At 39.6% G+C, this 24,813-nt stretch overlaps 1 protein-coding gene across 1 annotated transcript; it reads right to left on the bottom strand.

Annotated features, from left to right (window-relative positions):
• Nucleotides 1–691: 691 nt before the first annotated feature.
• cfap20dc (CFAP20 domain containing) lies at nucleotides 692–24,470 on the bottom strand. Its single transcript, XM_072452433.1, has 17 exons — nucleotides 24,418–24,470; nucleotides 24,241–24,324; nucleotides 23,529–23,622; nucleotides 23,377–23,449; nucleotides 23,033–23,147; nucleotides 22,807–22,954; nucleotides 22,362–22,508; nucleotides 19,820–20,001; nucleotides 19,577–19,685; nucleotides 19,027–19,143; nucleotides 18,839–18,955; nucleotides 17,348–17,661; nucleotides 16,609–16,926; nucleotides 15,520–15,723; nucleotides 13,591–13,652; nucleotides 2,816–2,910; nucleotides 692–1,178 (listed from the first exon to the last, which is right to left on the bottom strand). The coding sequence occupies exons 1-17, from the start codon at nucleotides 24,436–24,438 to the stop codon at nucleotides 1,063–1,065; spliced, it is 2,316 nt and encodes a 771-aa protein (XP_072308534.1). The 5' UTR covers nucleotides 24,439–24,470; the 3' UTR covers nucleotides 692–1,062.
• Nucleotides 24,471–24,813: the final 343 nt, after the last annotated feature.

Genomic DNA, 24,813 nt, shown 5'->3' with positions numbered 1-24,813 from the left:
TTTCCCTAATGGGATGCATATGCTACAATTACTACAAAGTGGTTCTAGTAATTGTTCTAGTAGTTCTGGATAGTTTGCCATGATCATTGCACGATTGAAAGTACTATTACTACTACTACTACTACTACTACTACTATTCCACCACTGTAAAAGATCGGGGAAATTTCTACTTTGACGAGAAATCCCCAAAATACTTAAAGACCAGGAATAAATAAAGAAATAGCAGGAATCACACCAAAAAAAAATCAACAAAAAGAACCTTGAATGAAGAAAATGCGCCCAGTGAAACTGGTATGTTCCTATGATAATAAAGATCTTCTACAACTAATAGTGACTGTGTAATATCAATTTGAAGATGAATTTTTTTTTATTGCAGTTATGGGCCTAGTTAATATTGAATTGCAATTAGCCAAACTTGCCATACAATATGCATTTAGTACCAAGGGAAATGCAATGTAGTGCAAAACAAACTAAAAAAATTAAGCTTGTATGTATTTTTCACACCTTGCAAAAGCGTTTTGTTTTTTTTGTGAGACTGGAAATTAGTCATTATTTTGTCAACAGATCAATGGGTGTGAAGATGTTTGGCAAGTCTGGTTTTAGAGAGAGCTTTTGGTTCTCCATTACTTAAATACAATATACAGTACTAAAAACAACAACAACAACAACACATCCTTGCAAGCGTTTTATTGCGTTAGATCACCCACATGTGCAGTACACACCTTATAAAAATGCACAGAAAATAGCATAGAACACAGACTGTGACGGAGATACTGCTGAGTAACAAAAGGTTACAGGAAGTAATCTGTTTAGGTCAAAGCTCAAGGAAGTTCTTTCAGTGGTTTACACATTACTACTTTGCCAAGATCCTCAATAGAAACCTTCGGGAGAAAAGTGCAGCCCTGAGTGAATGGGCAACAAAGCGTGTATGCCAGTATGTGAGCTGAGCTCCCCCCACAATCGTGTCACTTGAAAAGATTCATTAACACCTCAATAGCCCTGCCTGAAAATCCATAGGACATTCATCTTGTGATTTATTCATTAGATATTTATCAGCTTGTGTCAGGCTAGTTCGTAGTACTTCCCCGACTTTGGATCAAAATAGCAGTTCAGGCAGGGATCATAGAGCAGATTCAAATACTCTTCCTCCTTCTCTTCAAGCACACATGTATCCGCTTCTGAAATAGAAAAACAAAATAAATCAAATCAGAGGCACATTCAAAGACAATTGTTCAAAAGAGACATTTAAGCAGCTATTCAAATAGAAGACATGTCTGAAACAACAGCAACATCTGTTTGTGTTTTGGGTACGACATGCCGAATATGAAACGCACATTTTTGAGCGTGCACTTTGTGACTTTCAGGCGGATTTTAAAGTTGTCTTTGACTAGGATTTACTCTCATACATCCAAATGCACTGGTCTATGCTTCAGTGCCACATTATAGTGCCGTAAACTCATCCTTGTAATCCCCATTACTTAAAGGCCTGGATGTAGTCGTTAAATTGACAGGCTGTTAAATGCTTGAAAAGGTTATGGAGTGCCCCCATAAGGACCGCTTTATCTTATCAGAAGTTCGGCGACAATAATGAAAACTAATTATGAGACAAGTTGTGAAAGCGGTTTAAAAATGATGTTGTAAACCAGAAAAAGGTTTTGTCAATTAACCCGGTGGGCAAGTCTGAGGGGAGCGCACATGTAATGAGCCTGTCTCTTCTGACCTATGGAGTTAGACAGAGGACACGGAGCGCACCGCTTGTGGGTTTTGGCCCTTAATTAGAAATGGCTTTGCAGGATTTTTTTTCAGCCTACTCCATTTGAAGACTGTAGTTAAGAGTAACAATGGACACTTGACTCATTACCTCCGACAGGAAGGTTATGTTTTCATTTGTCTTTAGGAAAGGACAACCGGCTTTTGCTGTGAATTTCAGGAAAGAATAGTGTGATTTCCTGCTTTCCATTTAGATAACTCTATTTCATTTTGAGCTTAAGCCATTGATAATAATTTGATCTGGATCTTAGGAAATTCATGGCCATTTATATGACTAATGAATGGATTAATTTAAGTTTATTTGTAAGTTCCAAGATAAAACAGCGCTTCATATGGTTTGTTATCATTTTGTTGTGAAGCCCTGTGAAGTGACTGCTTTGAAGAGACTGCGTTATGCAAAAATAAATTGAATCTAGACACTCCCTGCTCCGCCATGTCTGTGTAACTAAGGACCGCGTCGCAGAGGGAATCCAGCTTAAAACATTACAACACCTCATGCTGTAGGATTGTGAAGTGTGGCGCCATAGCAGCATGTTCAGGTCCAACTGCTCTGAGTTTAATGCAAACAAACGGCAGAAACAGGCACCAGCTTATGAATCAAAGACGTATCAGGGGACAGAAACAGTTTCACATTAAACATCAGTAGCTGTACCTATTTTTCAACACTGCATTTGGGCCTGGATTTATAATGGTAAAATGATTTGATATGTCTGAAAAACATTTCTTGAGGAAAACCACAGCACAGTGCAGTTTTGCCCAGGAGCAGGTTAAAATCCATCCAACAAAATGCTATTGAATGAGAAGGAAATGTTGCCAATCATTGTCAATAGCACTTGACTTGTTGAGATTATTGCTTTTAAAATGTAAAGTCATATGAATAATATTGTGGTGATTATAATATTCATAATATTATAATATTCATAATATGTGATGATTATAATATTCATAATATTATAATATTCATAATATTATAATCACATAGTGTTTTCTTTTTCTATAACACTATAAAATGGTGCCTGAAAGCTAAGATAAATTCAAAAATTACCTTCAACTACATCTTCCCGACTGTCCCATGTGTTTTGTGACCTTGGGCGTTGACCGGGAGCCATAATAGGGGGGCTCAGCACGTCCATCCACTCCCTGGGGACCACAGCATAAAAGACCATCATCATGACTGTATATGCGATTACGCTTACCATCCCAGCGCCCACCCACACATTATAAAGATGCTGTACAATATTTTTACAATAAGGTCTCCATCAGCGTGCATTTCAGAGAGCCATTTGAGCATCCATTGTCCTTGAACCACTTGTGCGGGAACACTTAGCCTCTGGGCCTCTTGGTTTTACCTGAAGGATCATTTATTAAGGCCTGAGAGTGTCCACGCTGCGGCCATAGCAGGGGTCCTAACCTTGTCTGTGTGGGGGAGAGCAGGATTTCCTTTCCCTCTAAATGAGTTTGTTCTCTTCGTCATAAAGGTACAGCGCCTCCACCTATAGATCATGGGCTTCTTTGTACATCAAGTTAGAGCCAAATTCTTTTATAGCAGGGAATGACAAATAAATAAGACAGAGGGGAGAGACACAATAAGACAAATGGACAATTTTGTGGTAAGAAATGCATTGAGATGGAACATCCTATCTGTGGAACCTGGATGCTTTGTAACAAAAACTGAATTTGAGGTTTATTTTTCATCTTGAGTCGTTTAGAAATACTATGGCTCCAAAATGACGATGTCAATCAAATTCTATTCTCCTTCTGATACCCATAAGTACTTATATAAATACATACCATTCCCTGTAATGCCTAAAAGTACTCTTATTTCAACTACTTCAAACAACTACTGCTACAAATGCTGCTATTGCCAGTAGCGCGTTGAAGATTAAAGGTAAGATATGTAGACGGCTGTGTTTTTCCTTCTCAGTAATGGAATGGCTATGCCTCATGTTAAGTCCCTTCTCCTACAGAATTCCATTCTCACTGAGCTGCAAGGGCTGCACTAGCTCTGACTCATGATCAGTGCAGGTGCTGAGCTTTAGGTAATGACTATTCAGCTCAGAGAGAAGATGCATATGTTTAAACCCACTGGATTTCAGCTTTGGAACTAGCAACACAACCTCATATCTGGAGACTTTGAATAAAAACATTTAAAAATGACATACTTATACCTTATTATATAATGTTTATTTTGTCGTCTTTTGATAAATCCACAAGCTTAGGTTCTGTAAAGACAGTACGTTAGGAGATGTAATACCTTGTTGACATGTTTGGGCTGCTAACTCCAAGCCTCTTTCAGAACTGTCTTTGGTTTTGGTGGCGATGAGTCAGAAAGGCGACATGGGGCGTGGTCAGCCTGAGCGAGCGGCCTGGTCCGTCAGGCTGACCACTCCTCAGGAAGTAACAACAGCTGATAAAAGACACGTCACAAGAGACAGTTCTGGAGAGCGCTCGCAGTCAGCAGCTCAAACATGTCACCATGGAAATTAGTACATCTCCTAACTTAACAAGAATCTAAGTTTGTGGATGTTTAGGTTACAGAACACTGCCACTACCATTAAGCCATTCACTTTGTAATATGTTTCTGCAAAGATCGATACGAACTGACGAATCATATAATTAGCAGATTGCTTAATTTATACAAGAGCTTAGTTTTCCTTTGATTTGAATTTATATCCATTCAATTGACAGAGACTAAACTGAATCTCCAACAGAATACAATATCCATGATGTGATATCAGCCCACACAAGTATACTGTGTAATACCATTTGATACTGGTGATACTTATGGGAAAAGATCAGAACAATTTAACTTAATCATCCATTTGTGGACAATAGGAGAATTTGATATATCATATTAGAAGCTTATAGCAATTTCCTCTGTGATATGAAACATAAACTGGCAATAGATTCAGTGAGGTGCAAAGTCCCAGTGTGAGACGTATGAAAACGCACAGTTAAAATGGCTGACGAGCACAAGTTTCTGCCTATATTAAAATTAAACAGCTAAACTATGTAAATGAGGAGCAAAAACACAAGCAGAGCCGGCAGAATAAAAGATATGTTGATTAATTTAGTTCAAAATGACTTTGAAATCTTCTGTTCTAAAGATGAGAGCTTTCCATTCTAACAAAGGTATTCATGCTTCTGACATCTCTTTCACTGGGAACGTCAGACACTCAGAAAAAGGCAGTAAAATTTGAACAGCTCATAACAATGCTGAGCTTGGCAAGAGTGAATAATTCTAGGGTTTAAAATGCATAATAATTAAAGTACCAAGAACTATGATGAAAAGAAGCGAAAGAAAGAAGAAAAAAGCTAGAGGATGAAAGTTATAATGCTCTCAATAAAAACATTGAAAGCGACAAAAAGTGAAGAAGGAAAGACTTTGACATCCATGCAATTGTGCCAGTCAGATCCACTCAGACAGATCTTTTCTAAAACATATCCACTGAACGCTTGAATGACATTCTCATTTTACATTTGGTATGCTACCCAAAAGCATCATATGCAAAGACAGAAATGCAGAAGAAAAGGGACAAGTGTGAAAAAAACAGAAAAGCTTGCGGTGTTGCCAGGATCCTAAAAAGCCATGATGGAAAGCAGTGTTCGGCTGTTTGTGAACGCAGCGCCCCAAAGAAAAACAAAGAAAACAACGTCAAATCCTGCGCAGCTGCTCTTCAATATGTAAATGGAGGCTCGGTTCAAAGTCTAATTTCAGAAATACAGCTGTGAATCCTGAAGTGCTGCAAGAGACGTGTCACAGAGACAAGTCATCTCAGCTGTTTCTCAGAGAAAGATTCTTCAGAACGGTCAGGGCGGCGTTATATTCTATTCTATGATGCTTAATAGTTTTAGAATGACTTCATAAGCAACATAATAGGCAATACAGTTTAATGCAGACAAAGTCTAAGGAATAAAGTCTGGCGGTAATGCAACACTCGGATGTCAACCGCCATAAAACAACAACAACAACAACAACAACAACAACAATGAAAGAGGTTTCTGTAAAGGTCGGGGCTTTATCATTTAACTTAAGGTGCAACTAATGATTATTTACTATTAGATGAATCAAGTATTGTTTTGATGAAACAATTAGATGGTTAGAATGCGAAAGGTATGAGATTTTTACATAATTGATCCAGATGAACTAAAGTGACGCTATCTGAGGACATCCTAATATGTTTTTCACCAAATGTATTTCTTTCCTGTAACATTTTGATGTGATTTCAGCTCTGTCCGAGTCGTAAAACATTTTCTCTCAGCTCTGGGCCTGTTTTGGAGTCTGTGTATTGTCTACAAAACTATGATTCAATTACTATTACACATAGGTGACAATTAGTCAAATTGTTGAGTACTTGCAATCAATTGATTGTAACTTGTTTCAGCCCTAAAAAATGCTTTAGGCAGCTTTTAAGTTGCAACTTTTAAATGTGCTGAAACATTTTTCCGAATCCTTCATTGCAAATCATTAAAGGCGCTCTATGTTACCTTTAACCTTCTTATTTCCATAGAGATGTAATTGCTTTATCTAGAATGTTCCACAATATAGCATTAAGTTCATGTCCACTGAGAAAAGCATGTGGCACTACCAAGCCAAGTTATAGGTCACATCTGTGGAGAGACTTACAGTAAGAATGCATATTTTTCAAGGTGTTTTTGAGCAATAAAAACACATATAATTCGATGAATGCAAGCTAGATACGTTTAATGTCATGCTGTGGAACATTTCTGCCAAGACAAGTTTATTTGTAGAGCACAATTCATATATAAAGTCATTCAAAGTGCTTTACATAACAGGAAAACATGCATTAGATTCACAACACAAACAGAAATAATAACTATACATTTTACTTTAAAAGAGAAGAGTCATATGCACAGCTGAACAAAACTGTTTTCAGCTTAGATTTGAACATTGTCAGAGTAGAGGCCTGTCTCACATCTTCAGCAAGACTGTTCTAGCAGGAGGCCGGACCATGTTTGGTCCTGACTCTGGGCACCAGCAGGAGGCCGGTCCCTGAGGTCCTCAGAGTCCGAGAGGGTTCATATGTTGTTAACATTTCTGAGATGTACTTTGGTGCTAGGCAGTGCAGAGACCTGAGAACAGGACTAATGTGATCGTACTTCCTGGTTCTAGCCAGGACCCGAGCAGTAGCGTTCTGGATGTACTGCAGCTGTTTTACAGCTCGTTTGGAGAGGCCAGTGAGCAGGCCGTTACAGTAGTGTACTCTAAGCATGGCTGTATTATGAGTCTAAGCCAGAGGCAGACACGTTTACATGCACAGAGAAATTGGACAGCGCTAAAAAAATGTTCTGACCAGTTTTGCCCGAGTTTATATAAATCAATTCAAACAGCTTTATCATCTAAAGTGAAATCTACATCAACATATGATGCCCAGCAAAATGTGTATTAAAGGCTGATGTCACAATGTGGAAGCAAAAGTGAAAAAAAATAACAACGTAGGTGCATGTTGATTCTCGTGCGGCTCTGGTTCATTTGTTCGAGCATTTGTTTTGAGTTATAACTGCATATAGGTAATAAGAGTATGTTTTAAAATATGTTTTAATAAACTATTACATATACGAATGAGGACTGGATTCCACTTCATGCGGACACTGCAGGCTGTGACTTGAATTTATTCAGCACATTTATTGCAGACGTGTTTTCGGGTGGATATAAATCGCAACTCTGGACCTGCTATTTCTGGTAAGCACTGCTGCGCTCTGTTTGTAGTAAAACTTAAGTGCTGTTTGTTTAGACACAAGTACGACTGTTCTAAGTTCATGCAATGGCATGTGGTCAAGCATGCACAGCTACATTTTTCCTGCTTCAATCCGATCGATCGTTTACATCACATCTGAATATGGACTAGAGGAGGTCGTGACAACATGCAGCTAGTGGTTTTGGGAGTATTGATCCATGGCACCTTGACATGCCTGGGTTTACATGCACTTTGGACAATTGATTTAAATAGGACTAGACAACTATTCCTATTTTCCTGGCCTGTAGGCAAACACATTTAATGACTTCAGTCTTGTCTCAGTTCAGCTGAAAAAAGTTGTTTTGCATCCACACACTAATCTGATGCAGTGACAGAGTGAATCAACTGGTCCATGTTCATCTGCTGTCAGTGAGACATAGATCTAAGTGTCGTTTGCATAGTTGTGTCAGGACACATCACTTCTGAGTAATAACGGCCAAACGGCAGCATGTAGAGGTTGAACAGAAGGGGTCCGAGGATTGACCCTTGGGGAACCCCACAGGTCAGGGGCATGTGGTCTGAGACACAGTCACCAATCTAAACAAAGCACTTTCTTTCTCCAAGATAGGACTTTAACCAGTTTATGGCAGAGACATTGATGCCCACCCAGTCCATTAATCTCTAAATGATCCAGCAAATGTAACAGGATTAAAACTGAGACGTCAGTGCAAAGCAAAGACATCTTAGAGACAAGCAGGTGGTGGAACTTGCCAACAGAAAAATTACATAGTGCACTTTTAAATATTACAGTTAATATTTTGATTGTGTTGCCTATGATTTGACATTTTTCACTAAGTTTTCAGTTTCATTTACTGTAAGCAAAATATGGTTTGAACCTATTATATATGAGTTTTTCTTACATTTGAACTCTTGAAATATTGGCTTTTATTTATTGACGCCTAGATGTGTATGTGGCATGTGATTTTCAGACATTCTGCCCTTCAAAATACAGTTTGTTTTCTCCCAATAGCACACATAAAATTACAATTCATGCATGTTCAACCCAGTGAACCTGGCTTTTCATCAATAAATCAAAAGGGGTGTTAGGGAGGAGGTGCAGGGAGCATAATCTCAAGCAGCCGAATTATGATGCAACCGCTTTGTCTTCGTTGGTAACGCACGACGGCTGTGTACACTGCAAAGACATGGCTGTGTTCAAGAACAAGGCTGGGACAGACAGAGTCCAAGAGAGAGAGAAGATGTAAAGCCTAAAAGCGGTGAGGGGCCACTGGAATCTACCATTTACAAGCAGTTAAGTTGAAGGTGAAAGTTTGTTTAATGGATGATAATAATATGGATGACTCAATGTCAATGTCAAATATTATGTCAAAGTTGATTTCTAAAGCACATTTACAACTTTAACACAAAAAACTTTACTTTGTACAAAAGAGTGCAATAAAATACATTGATAAGTATAATTACTATGTAAATAATAACTCATTTTAGTGTATATCTTAGTAGTTTAAAATGAAGTTGCCCTGATCTTCTGGACTGTCTATTTTTGTATTATATTTTGTATCGTATATATTTTAAAATAGAAACTGTATTAACTTGAATGTAAGTGACATTATTTGGATTCTTTATTAAATATTCCAAATAACAAAAATAAATAAAAATAAAGCATTTTTAAATAGTAATTCTGCAGACACTGCTTTGCATCTAATTGATTTTATGTTTAGTTTATAGATACATACATTTATAGAATTTAAAGACAGCAAACACAATTATTTTTGGGTCACAGTTAGAAACATTTATTTGATAATTTCCAGAGGTCAAACGTAGCAAGTTTTACTTTTAACTTAACTTTAACTATTTTACTTTGAAGGGCTGGAAACCCCGAGCTTGTAATTAAAATATTTGGAACTCTAGATGTAGAATCAGAAGAGGTTGTAGTGGTAGCAGTAGCAAGTGATAGTAGTAACAAAAGGTGACCATCGCCACAACTTGAAATAATATCTTCATAAACTACCTTGTCACGATCAGCATAACACCTCTTTTTTTTAAATTCATGTAAAAACTGGCTGTCCGGGGGGTTAAAGACCACGGCGTCCAAAGCGTCCAGTTTACATTCAAAGTCTATGTAAACGCGCCTCAAACGCGTCCTACGTTTTCCGCGGTGCGATTTCTACGTTTTTGCGGCGCAATTCCTGCGTTTTCGTATGCTCTCGACGCTTTGAGCGCGCGTACGAGGCCATAGCGGCCGGCGCGACATGTTCAGCTTTGTTCAACTTTCTGCGCCAAATGCGCCGCAGGAGCCAATCAGAGATGACGTGCTACGCACGACCCGGAAAAAGACCCAAAACAAACCCGCAAAATAAAAAAAATCCTTGGAGCAAATAATGATATTGACTAAACTCTGCTCAGCTCTGAAGTATCTGTGGGTCCCAGACGGGCCCCGGAGCCCATCTCCTCCGCTTTTGGACTTTGTAAAGTTAAAGGCGCAATGGACAATTTTTCGGCGATTTGAGAACTCAGGCGGAAGTGCGCATGCGCACTCCCCCGTGCAGACTGATACAACACACACGTGCGTTTGTTTATTAGCCCGATGGATCGCATCGCATCTCTCGTCTCTCGTAGATTTCCGTCTCTTCGAGCTGTCTTTCTCCGTCTTCATTTTGTCCCGTACACTGAGGGAACTTTATTATGATAGATCAATGCGCTTAGACACGTGGAACCGTGCTGCTCTCGGGGGACGAGCCACACGCGGCTGCAGGTGAGCAGTAGGTGCGTTTTATGATTGATACGTGGCAGGACTAATCGGCAGTCCACGCCACGAGGAAATAAGACTCAGATTTGGGCCAAAAAAATCATCCATTCAACCTTTAATAAACCAAAGCCATGGTCCGCCATTAAACTCCATTTACACCACGAGAAAAGCAACACAGCACAACTCGTCCACTGCGCATGTGCGCAGGACGACTCGGACGCACGTCTGCTGTTGAGTGTATTTTACGACCGGGGCGTCGAGAACGCGCGTCCGGGGCGCTTGTCTTCAAATGTACAGGCGTCTAACTTCTGCGTCGGGCGAGTGTGTACGTAGCTTAACATGTCGATGTAGCATTAGAATTCCAGTATTACGGTAAATATACTACACTAGACTCGTTTCTTCTTGTGCAAAACTTGCACAAGTTATGACTTTATTGTTGCCATACTGAAACTCTTATCTCCTCTGTTTTTTATTTGTTTTTCTTAGACTTCTTTGTCTTTTCAACCTGTGACATGAAAATGCAAGGTCGGCATGCCTTGTGGCTGCCTTGCATTATGGACAACAAAAGAGAGTGCTGAGAAGAAACTGGCCTTTGCCTCATCAATGATAGATTTGAAAAGGGGCGCACAGGAAGCTCTAATCCTTGCACTCATCCTTACCCAACCGCATTACTTGTCTATATGCTTATGCTATTTATTCATTTACCCAAGAAAAGGAAATTGACGTCAAAAACTACCTTTGAATATAAGTGACAGGTTGAACAATGAGTGAAGAATAATGTGTAGATGTGAACCTGACAAGAGCAGTGAAAAGAAAAGGGAGGTGTGTGTCTGGCACGGTGTTTATTTGTTCTTATCTTAAAAGCAGATAAGCCGCACCCACACTGCGTGCTGACAGCTGACATTTAGCCTAATTCTTCAGTCGCCGCTTTGCATCTGATTAAAGAATTTCATGCTGGATTCTATGTTCAACCAATGAGGCTAATATAAATATACCATAGGCAATAGATGTACCTCAGATGCATCTTTTTAAATATTAGATGAGCATTTCAACGTTATTGTTTTTGGCAGATAGAACCATTTTGAGCCATTTCAATTACATTTTTATGCATGCTTTTAAGGCGAGACATGGCAAGTGAATAGGAAAAAAATCTTACGTTTGGAGGTATCAATTTGAAACCTTGCGTGGAGTTCGCTTTAGGGTTGTATTAAAAAAATCGACACGATATATCATCATATCATGGCGCTATATCATCACGGACTCTTGCCAGGGTGAAGTGGGGGATGAGAGAGAGGACACGCGAGAGGGACCCGAACCCACGACACTGCAGCCAGTCGCATCCAGAGCCTGGCATACGTGTGCTGTGCCTTAACTACTCCACCACCGGACAGCACACAGTATCAATACTTTTAAACAACATAAATTTATTATAAATTGTCCAGGCGGAAGCAAACTCCTAAAGAGGGGCGCGCTGTTACCGTCCTGAAAAAGCAGAAGCTGCTCAATCTGCCGGAACACAAGCTAATGACTTACGTGCAAACGAGGTGGAATAGTACTTTTGATCTGCTGTTTGTGCCGCGCTCCTCTCGGCTGAGGTGAGAAGGAGCTGTGGACCTGATCAGAAGCTCCTCTCGGCTGAGGTGAGAAGGAGCTGTGGACCTGATCAGAAGCTCCTCTCGGCCGAGGTGAGAAGGAGCTGTGGACCTGATCAGAAGCTCCTCTCGGCCGAGGTGAGAAGGAGCTGTGGACCTGATCAGAAGCTCCTCTGGGCCGAGGTGAGAAGGAGCTGTGGACCTGATCAGAAGCTCCTCTCGGCCGAGGTGAGAAGGAGCTGTGGACCTGATCAGAAGCTCCTCTCGGCCGAGGTGAGAAGGAGCTGTGGACCTGATCAGAAGCTCCTCTGGGCCGAGGTGAGAAGGAGCTGTGGACCTGATCAGAAGCTCCTCTGGGCCGAGGTGAGAAGGAGCTGTGGACCTGATCAGAAGCTCCTCTGGGCCGAGGTGAGAAGGAGCTGTGGACCTGATCAGATGCTCCTCTGGGCCGAGATGAGAAGGAGCTGTGGACCTGATCAGAAGCTCCTCTCGGCCGAGGTGAGAAGGAGCTGTGGACCTGATCAGATGCTCCTCTCGGCCGAGGTGAGAAGGAGCTGTGGACCTGATCAGAAGCTCCTCTCGGCCGAGGTGAGAAGGAGCTGTGGACCTGATCAGAAGCTCCTCTTGGCCGAGGTGAGAAGGAGCTGTGGACCTGATCAGAAGCTCCTCTCGGCCGAGGTGAGAAGGAGCTGTGGACCTGATCAGAAACTGATCTGTGCAGAAGATGCTGCTGCAGCATATTCAGACCATGTTAATTGTTTAGCAAGAAACATGCAATACTTAAGTTATTAGAGCAGAATGGATTTATAAATAAGAGCTTTGTGGATAAACATAACATTTCATACATTTTCTTATCCAGAGTAAAAAAATTACCCCTTTGGTAATTTTTTAAGACCCTTTTTTCAAGAACGTATTGGAATATGTATCGTAATGAGGGAACTGTATCGGAATATACATGTATCGAGGGTCTTGGCAATACCCAGCCCTAGTTCACTTACAAAAAATGTAATACAAAATGCATTACAAGTTTTCATCATGTAATATTTTTAAATATATTTAAGGCAAATCATTTGTTTGTAAACGTCGCCCTTGCGAATATTTGGGACATAAAAATCTGAAAAAAGTATAGAACCATTTCTTTGTTTGTGGAAATATTAGACACACAAACTTTGGATTTGTAGCATTTGAGAAAACTAGCTCTGACTGAAAATTGGTGTAAAACCAAAAATTTAATTTCACCACAATATACGGAGTTACAACTTGAATAAATCAGGCTTAGCATTAGATGGAAAATTAGATTGGTGTGTGTAGGTGCTACTTACAGGACTGATCTTTATGTCCCCATGTGAAAAAAATTCGAGACCAGTCCGAGTCAATGAAATAATAAAACACTCTTATGTTCAGACTACTTTGTTGTTTTCAGGCGAAATCTGGTGTGTTGAGAGAGACAACTGACAAAAAAGACAAAAATAAATAAATAAATAATTTCCCTGAATTGTCTAGCCTTAAGTAGTGAAAGAGATTTAAAATGAAACGTATGAATATTGCTCAAGCTGCATTTATTGATAGTAGAGGTATCTGAAGTCATAATTGTGGTACTAACAGCATCACCCATTGTAAAAGTAGCTTTTATTGCTGCTTGCAATTAAAAATGTTCTAAAAGTTTGTTAAGTTATTCTTCGTATGAACAACAAACAGTATCAACTTGAATAGGTTTTGAGAACTTTAGCTCAAATCCTTTGTATGAAGTGAGAGTGTTTACCTTGGGTTTGAGCTCAGCAGGGGGTTCATCTCCTTTTGATAGTGATGACCCTGATGGTCAGGCTACAACAGAAAAAGAGGTAGGTGAAAAACATTGTTAAATATTAAATCTTAATTTGAAAACTTGTTTTTTCTCTCTCTTTATTATAGCCAAGGTCTGAGGCTTTCAGAGTTTGGTAATTATACTGAACAGCTCCTTGCATTACATTCTAATGCGGCTACATAAGGTAACAGCAACAAAACAAAGCCAGTTGTAACAGCGGTATGGAATATGCAAGGTTAGTGGTTTATTTATTTATTAGTCATTCTTACTGCATTCAGTCATTCTTCTAACTTGCCTTTAATAAAACAAGTCTAAAAACATGGGAGAGAAAGGCTAGCGTACCTAATGAAACCTTGTTCATTTTTCTGATAAGCTGCATCCTGACGCAACCTCATTTTGAAACACATCCATTCATCCCCAAATGTGTTTTGATACTTGAGCATTGTGATGTATTTGTGACACACGCAGCAGCGGTCTCTGAGTGTCACGAGCGACCTTTAAGAGCGCAGGATGGGAATAGGAGATAAGAATGGCTTCAGTAATATTCAGCTCAAAGAAACACGAGTGCTTAGCCTCTCCATCTTGTCAAGGCTAAGGACCATATTATAGCCTCAGGAGCCTGTTTAAGTCTAGTGCCTGTTTAAAGCCTATTACATTACATGACTTTGATGAAGAAGCAGTCACACCAAAGCAGCTGCAACAGCGATGCTTAAGCAAATTCCAGCTATCTGTGTGCTTCAGTGGCTCTTCTGCAAAATCATTGTCTGAAAATAAGACAGGGGCTTAAACTGGGCCTGGTGGGACTGTGCAGGTAATACATGCTGATGATGATGAGACTCTAGTGCTCAGTCTGATGGAATTTATTACACTAAATATTCAAATTGCACAAAATCTCTTATCATTTTAATGCAACAAATATTTGTTCAATGGTCATGTTCTTGTCAATGAGTTGTTCGAAGAAAAATACTGCAAAATGTTGAAAAAGTACCTTGTGGTCCTGATCATGTCCTTTACCTTCTGTATTTCTCGACAAAACACCACAGACCTTTGAAGAATCTAAGGCATAATACTTTCTTTTTTCCTACCTTGCAGCAATAATCAAGGTGACGACTACATTATTGAAATGGTGTACATGTAGCCATTGCAGTCAAGGTCTAAAAAGTACTGGGAACAAAAACCTTACCATTCCTTTAAAATTGAACAATGAAATAAGAGTCCCAGTGGTGCAGGACTATTCTTTGAGCGTTATAAATTTTGGTACATTAACAGATATCTCTATCCGCAGAATGAGTAATAGACCTAAGTTCAAACCCTGTAATAATGGTGTTCTCTGGGGAGGGAGAAAAGGACAAAGAGCCCGGTAAGACAATGTTCTTTTCAAAGTGCTTATGCAAATAGACCTTGGGCTGCAATGACCTTCAAAGTCCAATAGCAAACGGCATCATGTGTATTTTCTTCATCTCATAAAGTGAAACATGTTATTTCATAGGGATCATGTCAGATGACCTCCACAGATTTTAGAAAACGATTACAGGTATTTATCACCAGTGTCAGAACACTTTAGAAAATAGTGTGGCGTTTAGCTTTTTATAATTATTTTTAAACATAATACTAAAAACATGCATGACCCTATCACCCAGGGAGCCAGGACTTTGATGTAAATGACAGTCCAAATCTCAGTCAGACTTAGAGGTTGAACAAAGAAAATCTTAGAAAACTTAGAAAATGTTAGAAGAGCAAAGCTGTACTGCATTGTACCTAGCAACCAAAAAGACAATTACATACCTTTTAATATATGTTAGAGAAAAATGAAATGAAGTAGATCTAATGTTGTAGATTGAAGGTTCGGGGATTAGAACAAAGTGAATGAATGCTCAGTGTACAGACCATAGGGACGTTTGTCCATGTGGAGGTGTCGTCGCTGCTCAGGCTCAGGCTCACGTGACACTGGTGGATCTGGGACTCGGTCAGAGCCGCTGTGCTCTCCTCCTCATCGTGTTCTCGCTTTAGACTCGCCAACATCCGCAACTCGTCCTCGTCCTCAAGCAGCCGGGGGCCATCGTCACCATCAACAAATGCTTCCTCCTCATCCTAGTGTTTAGAAAAAGACTTTCATTATACCTACCGCTAAAGTGATACAGGGACTGGCCTCCTGCTGCTGACTAAACATGAGCCATCAGCGTTTTCTGCAGCTTAAATCTGGAACAGTCTTCCTGAAAATGTGAGACAGGCCTCCACTCTGTTATGTTTAGCTGTACATATGACGGAAATGATTTTATCTGCTCTCTTCTTTTTTTAAAAATGTATTTTAAATGATTTGAAGTATATCTATTCTTGCCTACCTCAGTCAGTTACCCTCAGATTTCTTTTGGTAAAGTGTAACATGTTACGTTACTGCTTCTTGGTTCGGACCACACTGGGCATCCTTGCTAGTCACTTGCATCACCTGTTGCCAGTTCACATGTTCATAACCGCTGCAGCCTCACAAGGACTGCAATTTTATGGATGCTTTGACTCAGATGTTATTCACTTCTGACACCTTTCCTGGTTCTGGTGTGCCTCGTCTGTCCATCAGCAATGTGAGGCAGGCATTCATTTAACTAAAAATGTTTTCCAACTACGAGCAATTACAATGTTGTGAAAACAGCATCCGGCTCATGGTACTGCAGAACACAAGGAGGAGGAGCCCTTTTAGACTAAAACAGTTTGTGTACTGCTAAAGTTATTGTGAGAGGAGACCAGGCATCGCTCTGGAGCTAAACGAATGACAGCCAATAAAACAAGTCTGTGGTGAAGGGAACCAACACCTTGTCATTTCTGTCTGACAGGTTTTCAGTCACAACCTTCACTTGATGTTGCCCGTGATGATTTGTACAAATCATACGGATGGTGTAAGGGTGAGAGATTGTGTGCGGCGGCATTGAGAACAACAGCTCAGTGACTGACGTGTGTTTAGTACACGCTTGCAGCAGGTACCTTGTCCCCTCTGTAATGCACCATTCTGACTTCTTGCAGGAGTCTCCTTGATAGTGACACACTGCTGTTCACAATGACACTGGGCTTCACGGCCTCAGCTCTGCCCAGGCCGCTGCTCGGAGACAGACAGCGCTTCGGGACAAACCCAGGAGGTTCAGTTTTGGTGACGGATTGAGAAATGCTGTTGCTTCCACTTTCTGTTGATGGGCTTTGAGAATGAAGGAAGACTTCATCCAAAGTTTCATCCCTGCACCTTGAGGCACCCAGGCCTGAGTCTGTGGTGCTTCTCTGCTGCACAGAGGCCAGATACACTTCATCCTGTAGACAAGACAGTTAAGGAACAATTAAGCTATTTGATTAAGTAGATGAAATAAATCAAATAGTTTCTTTTTTTTCTACTTAGTATACTAATAATGTATGCTGGCATTTTAAGATAGAATAAATATAGAAACCTACAACTTAAAACTTGAGTGTATTAAGAGAGACCGAATGAAGTGAAAATGGCTCCGCATTTAAATAATTTTGTAAATTTCATCAGAAACTGATCCAATGAAGTTTGTAAGATATTTCAATGAATCATAATAATTTGAATGGTTTCATGCAGCACAGGGCCTGTGCAACAGATTTAAACTCAACATAAATATTTAGAAATAAAATGTTTGAATGAAATCCAGCCCTTGTGGTTTTCATTGTGTGACATGAAAGAAGAGAAAAGAGTCTCTTGTAAGTACCACGTTACCTCGTCACTCTCACTGCCGATGAAGTCGTCCTCCAGCTGAGCCCCTCCTCTGCGTCCAGCCTGTCCCTCCCAGTCCTCCACATGTTTCTCTGGGTGCCCCGGCTGGGCTCGCCCTGGCCTCTGTGTGGGCGTATGTGGTGGAGAGCAGAACATGAACACAGACTGGTGTGTGCAGAGTTGGGGCTCAGACTCCTCATTACTGTCCCAGCTGCAGTAGACACTGAGGTCACAGGGCGCTTGGCTCAGCACAGAGACAACCTCACCTTGCACAGGAGCCCCGGGACCATCCACAACTGCACCAGAGGCACGTTTATCTGGGACAGAAGATTACAACACATTAGTTTAACCTCAACACAACTCCCATGAGGGCGTTTTCAAGCCTGAAAAATGTGTACAGCTAAATGAAGTCATCAGTTAGTAATAGGCATTGTGGACAGTAACCGTGAGGCTTAAAAATGCTAAAGTAAAGTAAGAGGAAACACAGCCAAGCTGGAAGCTGCTTTATAAGAGCTGGAATCTCTATAATGGTTTGACTGCTTTAACTCTTGGATGACAGACATATTAAATGTCAACTACTAACCAAATTAATTCGCCCTTATTGAGTTTTCCTTTATTTCATCAAAATTACAATCACTACAACAATGAAATTTCCCCATGTGGGACAATAAAGGAATATCTTATCTTATCTTATCTTAACCAGTGGCCCTTTCTGAAGGTGTTAACTGAATTTTCTGCCTTAAAGACACTGGTGTGAACATTACCAAAATAGTTCAATCATCATCATGTGTGGCTACATTTTTCTTAAATGATGACAACAAACCAAAATTAGACACACAAAAGGGCCAGAGACAGGATATGATTATTCTTCAGTTTGTATTTTGATTTGAGACAGTTTAGGTATATTCAAATGCAAATACTGAAATCAGCTAAACTGCTATGACACAAAAAGGCTTAAGCAACACATAAAAGATCTAAATCACACTCCACCTGAAAGAGGGAGGGAATTTCCTCCACTTCAACTGCATAATCATTTTCTCTAATTGCCCACAGTGAGACAAACCTTGACCCCTGGAGATGTCCCCCAGACTTTTACTTAATGCGCCACAATTACCATTAATGAACTAACTGCTTTTCAACTATAGCTCTGACTGCAGAACCATCTGTGGCAGCACACCTCTGCTTGTGTGTGGCGTTGTAAAAAGTATAGCTTTTTACTGCTGAGATCCTTGACGTGGCCTTGAAACGGCTCGTGTAAAATAATGATAATATAAAACTGTCTGAGGCATACAAATATGTTTTGGAAGGAATCTAAGAGGTAGTAAGAGCTCGAACTTGTGGTAAGATTCACAAAAACAACACCACTACAAGCACAAATTACTTTTTTGTAGTAGCCTTTTTACAATTTTATAAGCACCACTTAAGTGCACATGTCCTCCAGCTTGCTTCGGCTTCCTGCCACCTCGCTCTTTCTTCATGCCCTGTGCGCCTCACCTGCTGCTAGGAGCTCTGTCTCTTCGATTAGGCTAAGAGCTTGTTGTCTGCTCCCCTTGCTGCTACATGAAGGAGTGCACGGCTTTGGGTTATCCGTCTTTTTGGGAGGTGCATTGTCTACAAAACACAAGAAATCAGAGACAGTTTGGGCTTTCGGATAGAATAAATATACAGTTAATAGTATGTACCTCTAGATGTGAGTTTGGGCTTTCCCGCACTGCTGACTCTTGGAATCTTGGACACCGGTTTGTCACATGTTCTGGGCGAGTGCGGCTGTACAATGCCAGCGGTTCCAATGCACTGTACTTTTAAGCACGGACAGCAGAAATGATTAAACATGTGGTTAAGTCTGATTGAAAAATAATTAAATGCACAATAAATAAATAAATAAAAAATCCTATTAGGAGAATTTTGAGTGTTCTGCATGAGATTAAAACCAGCTACACCACGTTCCACTTAATCAAGGAAATGCAGCATTATTCTCATCCAGTTATGCTAATGATGCCTCTTTATTCACCCTAAAAGCTGTTATGTGCTTGAGAGAACATATCATTTAAAGCGCTGCCACTGTAATGCTTTTAACAACGCGTGGTGGCTAAATGAATTAGCTCATGTATTTTTTATGCACTTGCTGAAATGTAGTGTGTTTCAAGCGAACCTATTCGATGCATGTACAATACAAACTTTATTAAAACGTCACACAATAAAAACAGATTTGAATTTAAAATTAAAACTAACCCTCTTGAAGTGAAGGGGAGCAGTCTCTCTGTGAGTGTTTTTCATGCTGGCTGAAATTGCTTTGATTTCTAGCTTTACTCTTTGGGTTCAATTTGCAGCAGAGGGATCCCTTAAGGATACAGCCATCACACACACACACACACACAAAAATCATCTTAAATTCAAGGCAGCAAATTCAGCGTGGTGCAGAGTGCTCTTTTCTTCTAACACAGTTTACATTTTTTATCGTGTTTATGTGATTACCATGTTGGAGGTACAAAGTGCAAGGCTTTTCACTGCTTCTGAGGTGGCGTGGCTTTTTTCTTCAGTTTGAGGCCGTGGTCCTAAAGCCCTGAGCCCCGAGGCGCTCTGTAAGACGCCCGGGGGCCTGCTCTTCACAGGGAGGGCCGACCTTGCAGGGGCCACACCAGCCGTCTGCGCTGGAGCTGCAAACATGTCAACAACATTCACTACAAAGGCACAGTGAAATTTTACTTTGGAATGAATGAAGGCCTGCATCTTAAATGTCTTTCACTGATAATAAGAAACACAAACACAGAATATTAGGCAGCTGGATGATATAACAAGATTTAATGTAGGTTTGTATAATTTTAGTCTTAATATTGAAGGGACGGTGCACAGCAGCAGTTGGCTAAGCTACCGGGTAACCGTTTCTCACAGCTTATGCTAATTTATATTAAAATGTAAATTATTAAAACAAAATTTTAAAAAATCGATTTTAAAGTAAAGACTATTTGACTCTTTTATGTGAAGATTATTTCAGTTTGTTATATGAATTAGTAATTAATTTGTGTATGCCTAAAGAGTAGAATTAGCATTAGCATTGAGACACAAACACATGTCTTTATAAACACAGAGGTGTCCTTTGGTGCAGTTTTCACCTGTTTTGTTCACTGCCTGATATATAGTAGTATGTATTAGTTTTAGACTTACTCAGCGAAAAATCCAGAAACAGATTTAGACAGGAAGTACTGACGCTAACACGAGCCAGCCAGGTGCTGTTGTACACAGAGCCCATTGGAAATATATAATTTTAATTTCTATAAATTATTTTTAAAGATGCACTTTATCACTTTTCTAGTGGAGATTCTGCCAACTGCATGTCTTCATAAAGATGTTTTTTTTTATCACTTAGAATGTTAAAAAGTATAACAATAAAGGGGACATGTTATGCTAGGTCAACTTGAGCTTTTAACCTTGTCACAACAGTGTTTCCTCATCATAAGTTTATTCGAAGTTGTCATTTATTTGAGCTTGTTTGAATAAATCCTGTTTCACCTACTCCCTGCCCTCACCCACATCCTTGTACTTAGTTGCAAGAAAGGAGGGCTTTGATACAAATCCGAGTGATACAGACAGGGTTCTAAAACGTCACTTCAAGTGAAACTTTTTCGTAAATCTGTTGCTTGTTACAGTTTAATCCCACTATGAAGAGGTGGGGCTTATCAGTTCTGCTGTGTTGAACAGGAATTCAATGGTTTCCATTTAGATCAATATTGCACTATACAATGAAGACAATATAAAATGATGATCTACATTGGTAATAGTTTAATAAAAAGTACCCTTAAAAAAGCATAATATGTCTAATTTAAACATAACTATCTTGCATTTATTCAATTAGAGATGTTTCATTGCAACACAAACACATACACAAACGCTATAAACATATGCAATATGACTGTGAGCACCTCATACCTCTCCACAGATCCAACTAGTAACTTGCAAGTCTCTATACTCGTGTACTGCGTAACAATCTCAGCAAAGCAATACATTTCTGTGGAGATGGCAGATCCTCCTCCAGAAAAGTTACATAAGCGCTTTCACTTAGATAAGTTTGTTTCTTGAATATTGGGCTTGCGGAAAGGTGTCCAGAAATTCCATGCAGTGAGGCCATAGAACTAAAGTTATGTTTTGATGGCAGCTCTATGGATTAAAGTTTACTGCTTCATTGTTCTAATCTGTCAAGTGTAAATAATTGGCTGCAACTAGAGGTGTGACGTGTCCTTGTTCTGACCCTGTATGATGCTCATTAGCACCACCTTCTCTGTGGAGATTCAACAGAAGGAAACTTATGTGGATTTACCAAACCAACTTACAGAAAAACACAAGATAGCAATACGCCCGTTTCATTTAGTCTCCACCGAGCCAGTATTTCATGTTTAAATTGGTTGCCGACTTTAATCGAAATCACTTAAATCATGATTATGCTAATAATGCAGTCGCTAATTATCAGGCTATTTTTCTGTTTGGTTTTCGCTCTCGTCTGGTTGACTCCACTGGGACTTTTAACTAGGACTTGGACAGCTGTCAGAACAAATAAATAAGCTGTTATAAAAGGTCACAGAGGCTCCAGCGCTGAATAACTGGTGCATGTCTTTTCATATTAATATAAGTGACTACCTATCTGCACAGGTATAAGGCCAAAAGAACAAAAGGAGCTACAACATAAAGTAAAGTAAGTGTATTGTTTAATACATTTGTCATTCACTTTCTCTGACTTTTAACTGAATTTTAGGCTGACTTTAAAGGTGCTCTATGTAGGTAATGTATGTATGTAACTTTACTGGTTGTCTACATGATGATGTTTTTGTGTTTGTGCCTGGAAAGAACCACAAAATTGCATTGAACTTATTGAGCTTGCGTTTATCCAGTTGTGTATCTGTTAATTGGCCTGGTAGTCTTAGATACTGCAACTAAAATTGTTTCCCTATTGTTTAATATGCTATATATAAAGCATGATTTGACATTTTGATTGCGTGCACATTGGTGAGGTGCTTTTACATACCAGTACTGGTAGTGACAGGTCCAGTTTTGTAGTCAGTTTTCCTCAGATGTTCTATGTTCAAAACCTGTGTGATGTGTTTTATGTCCTGTGGAAAATGACAACTTCGGGGAATCCACTCCATCCAACCACCTCCACTCAGGAACATCTCTGCAGTTAAATTGTCATGTCTTACTTGAAATACAGTATAGGACAGTTTAAGTAAAACTATGGAACTAAAATAAATCACATTCATTTGTCATTATTTGGGAATGTCAGTTCAAAATAACAAAATGTACTATATCAAATGACATAGAACGAAGGATTTGTACTTGTACTGATATGTACTTCTCCTGGGTAATTTAATGAGTTTATATATAGAAAAATACCCTTGGATAAACTGAAAACAAAGAAATATTTCTTGCATTGTCAATATTTTCCAGTGAGTTGGTTGAATTCATGAACTTACCATCTTCAACCTTGGGCTCTGCTTTCATTGTAAAGATTCTTCGAATGCTACAGTTTGCGAATACTGTTATTCCATCCAAACTCACAAATGCCACATCTTTGAACAGTTTGCTTGTGAATGAAACAAGGTCTATGCACAAGGTTGTCCACTGGAACAATACAAATTAACAAACAAAGTGTAGACAGAAATCCAATCAGACATGGAAAATGTACCGACTTTTACGTACAATGTGGTGATTCATTCCAACAAGTGGAATCTTTGCATGCCAAAGCGTAGATGAGAGCTCTTTGTGCACAGTGGACAAATAAAGTCGTCGTTTTAGGTGATCTGTATCAGTCACCCTAGACAATTAACACTTAGTTAGCTCAGTTATCGGTACCTTTTTCAATCTAATTATTATAAATCATATTATTCAGATATTCATATTATTATTTTACAGTACATACTTTTAACTTGAACTGATTAAATTCTGTTATAAACTTAGAAATGTGTTGTAGAACAGGTATTTTTATCATCTCCGCATTAAAGCTGTGCTACCTTTTTGAAACGCAAAGGAGCAGATAGACTTACATGAGTTCGATGGAGAAATCTCTGCCAGGTGGAACATTGACTTGAAAAACCAGAAATCTTTGAAGCAGTCCCACTGACAACATCATAAAAGACATTACTGTTCAAACTTGCAATCCAAGTCAAATATAAATAACTGGTATCTTCTTACTTACAATACATTTTCCCATTCTTTGGCATTTGCATTTTGACTGTCTGGCTGCTACCCTCCAGACAGTAAACAAATCCTTTGATTTCTTTATTATACTCCTAAATGGAAAACATAATATGAAAGAGAATGCAGTCAGCGTGACCTGTGTCAGCACACTGCTATCAATTACTACACATGTTTTTTTTTTCAAATAGACCGCGGTGTGTTGTTGTATCAGAATCAGCAGGGACAGTAATATATAGTTAACAGCAGTGCGGGACATTACTTATCTTACTTATATTCACCCAACTTTGAGCAAAATGAGTCCATTTAAAGCATAGAATTGTCTTTGCAATAATAAAGACAATTCTATGCTTTAGATGGACTCATTTTGCCACAGGAAAGGATCAGCATGCACCAATAAAATAAATGTTTTTGTTTGCATCATACTAACTATAATTAATATAGCAATTTCTTGTGTGATGTGTGACACCACATGATAAAAAATTGACATAAATCTGTTCAGCAGTTGTACTAATAAGTAGTTACTGATTTTGTGTCTCTATGTGTGAACCAGATCAAAAGGTGCAAAAAAGTATGAAGAATATGATAACAAGATGATTGAAGGCGGGGCTGCTTACTATATATAAATATGCCAACCACATACTAATTAACGCCGATGTAGGCTTATGTGTTATTAAGTGTCTTAATAGCCTAGAATATACAGTTAAATGTACTTTGTGTATGGTTCCCCCGCTGAGTTTCCACTTGGCCACAGGATCTTTTCCCTGGGCACAGAATATTTCCACCACAGCTCCTCCCTGTCAGGAACATCAACAAAACACCTTAGTTACTCACAATCACCTCGTGTGCTGGTGTTAACTTGGGCTATACTAGCTTCACGCTAAACTCACCTGATAGTTATTCTTGAACATCGCGCGTGACTTTAAACGCTTAAAACCGCAACATTACGCACGCGGCTTTACGCTGTCTGTGTCGCCGGGTCTGTAGCTAACTGCTAACGCGATATAACGTTTAGGACATTTCAACATGTTTATCTTGCTGAAGTTAAAACACACAGTTGTGACCGCGTTAGCTACACTACTCTGCATTCGTCGCCATGGTTACTGCTCTTCACCAAACAGAAGAGCGCACGCGAGGCGCACGTCGTCCTTTGTGGATGAGCCGCGCGCTCACGGTCCGGTGTAAACACGCGATGATCCTGAGCATAATGCGGTGTTTGTATTCCTCTAATACTAATATAATACAACACATTTAACCACATTGTGAAAAGACATTGTATAACTCAT

This window comes from Eucyclogobius newberryi, unplaced genomic scaffold (assembly GCF_026437365.1).
Source record: "Eucyclogobius newberryi isolate DKJ021-1_F unplaced genomic scaffold, fEucNew1.0.hap1 SCAF_19, whole genome shotgun sequence".
NCBI classification, from domain to species: Eukaryota; Metazoa; Chordata; class Actinopteri; order Gobiiformes; family Gobiidae; genus Eucyclogobius; species Eucyclogobius newberryi.
Note: the sequence above shows the minus strand (reverse complement) of the source record. Positions and strands in the feature narration are given on the sequence as shown.

Bases quoted from the DNA above. Each gene is read 5' to 3' on its own strand.
- cfap20dc (XM_072452433.1), bottom strand. From the start codon at position 24,438: ATGTTCAAGAATAACTATCAG. The intron at 23,148-23,376 runs GTAAGTCTATCT...TTAATTGTCTAG, and splicing joins GATTTCTCCATCGAACTCAT to GGTGACTGATACAGATCACC. The intron at 19,686-19,819 runs GTAATCACATAA...TGTATCCTTAAG, and splicing joins CACTTTGTACCTCCAACATG to GGATCCCTCTGCTGCAAATT.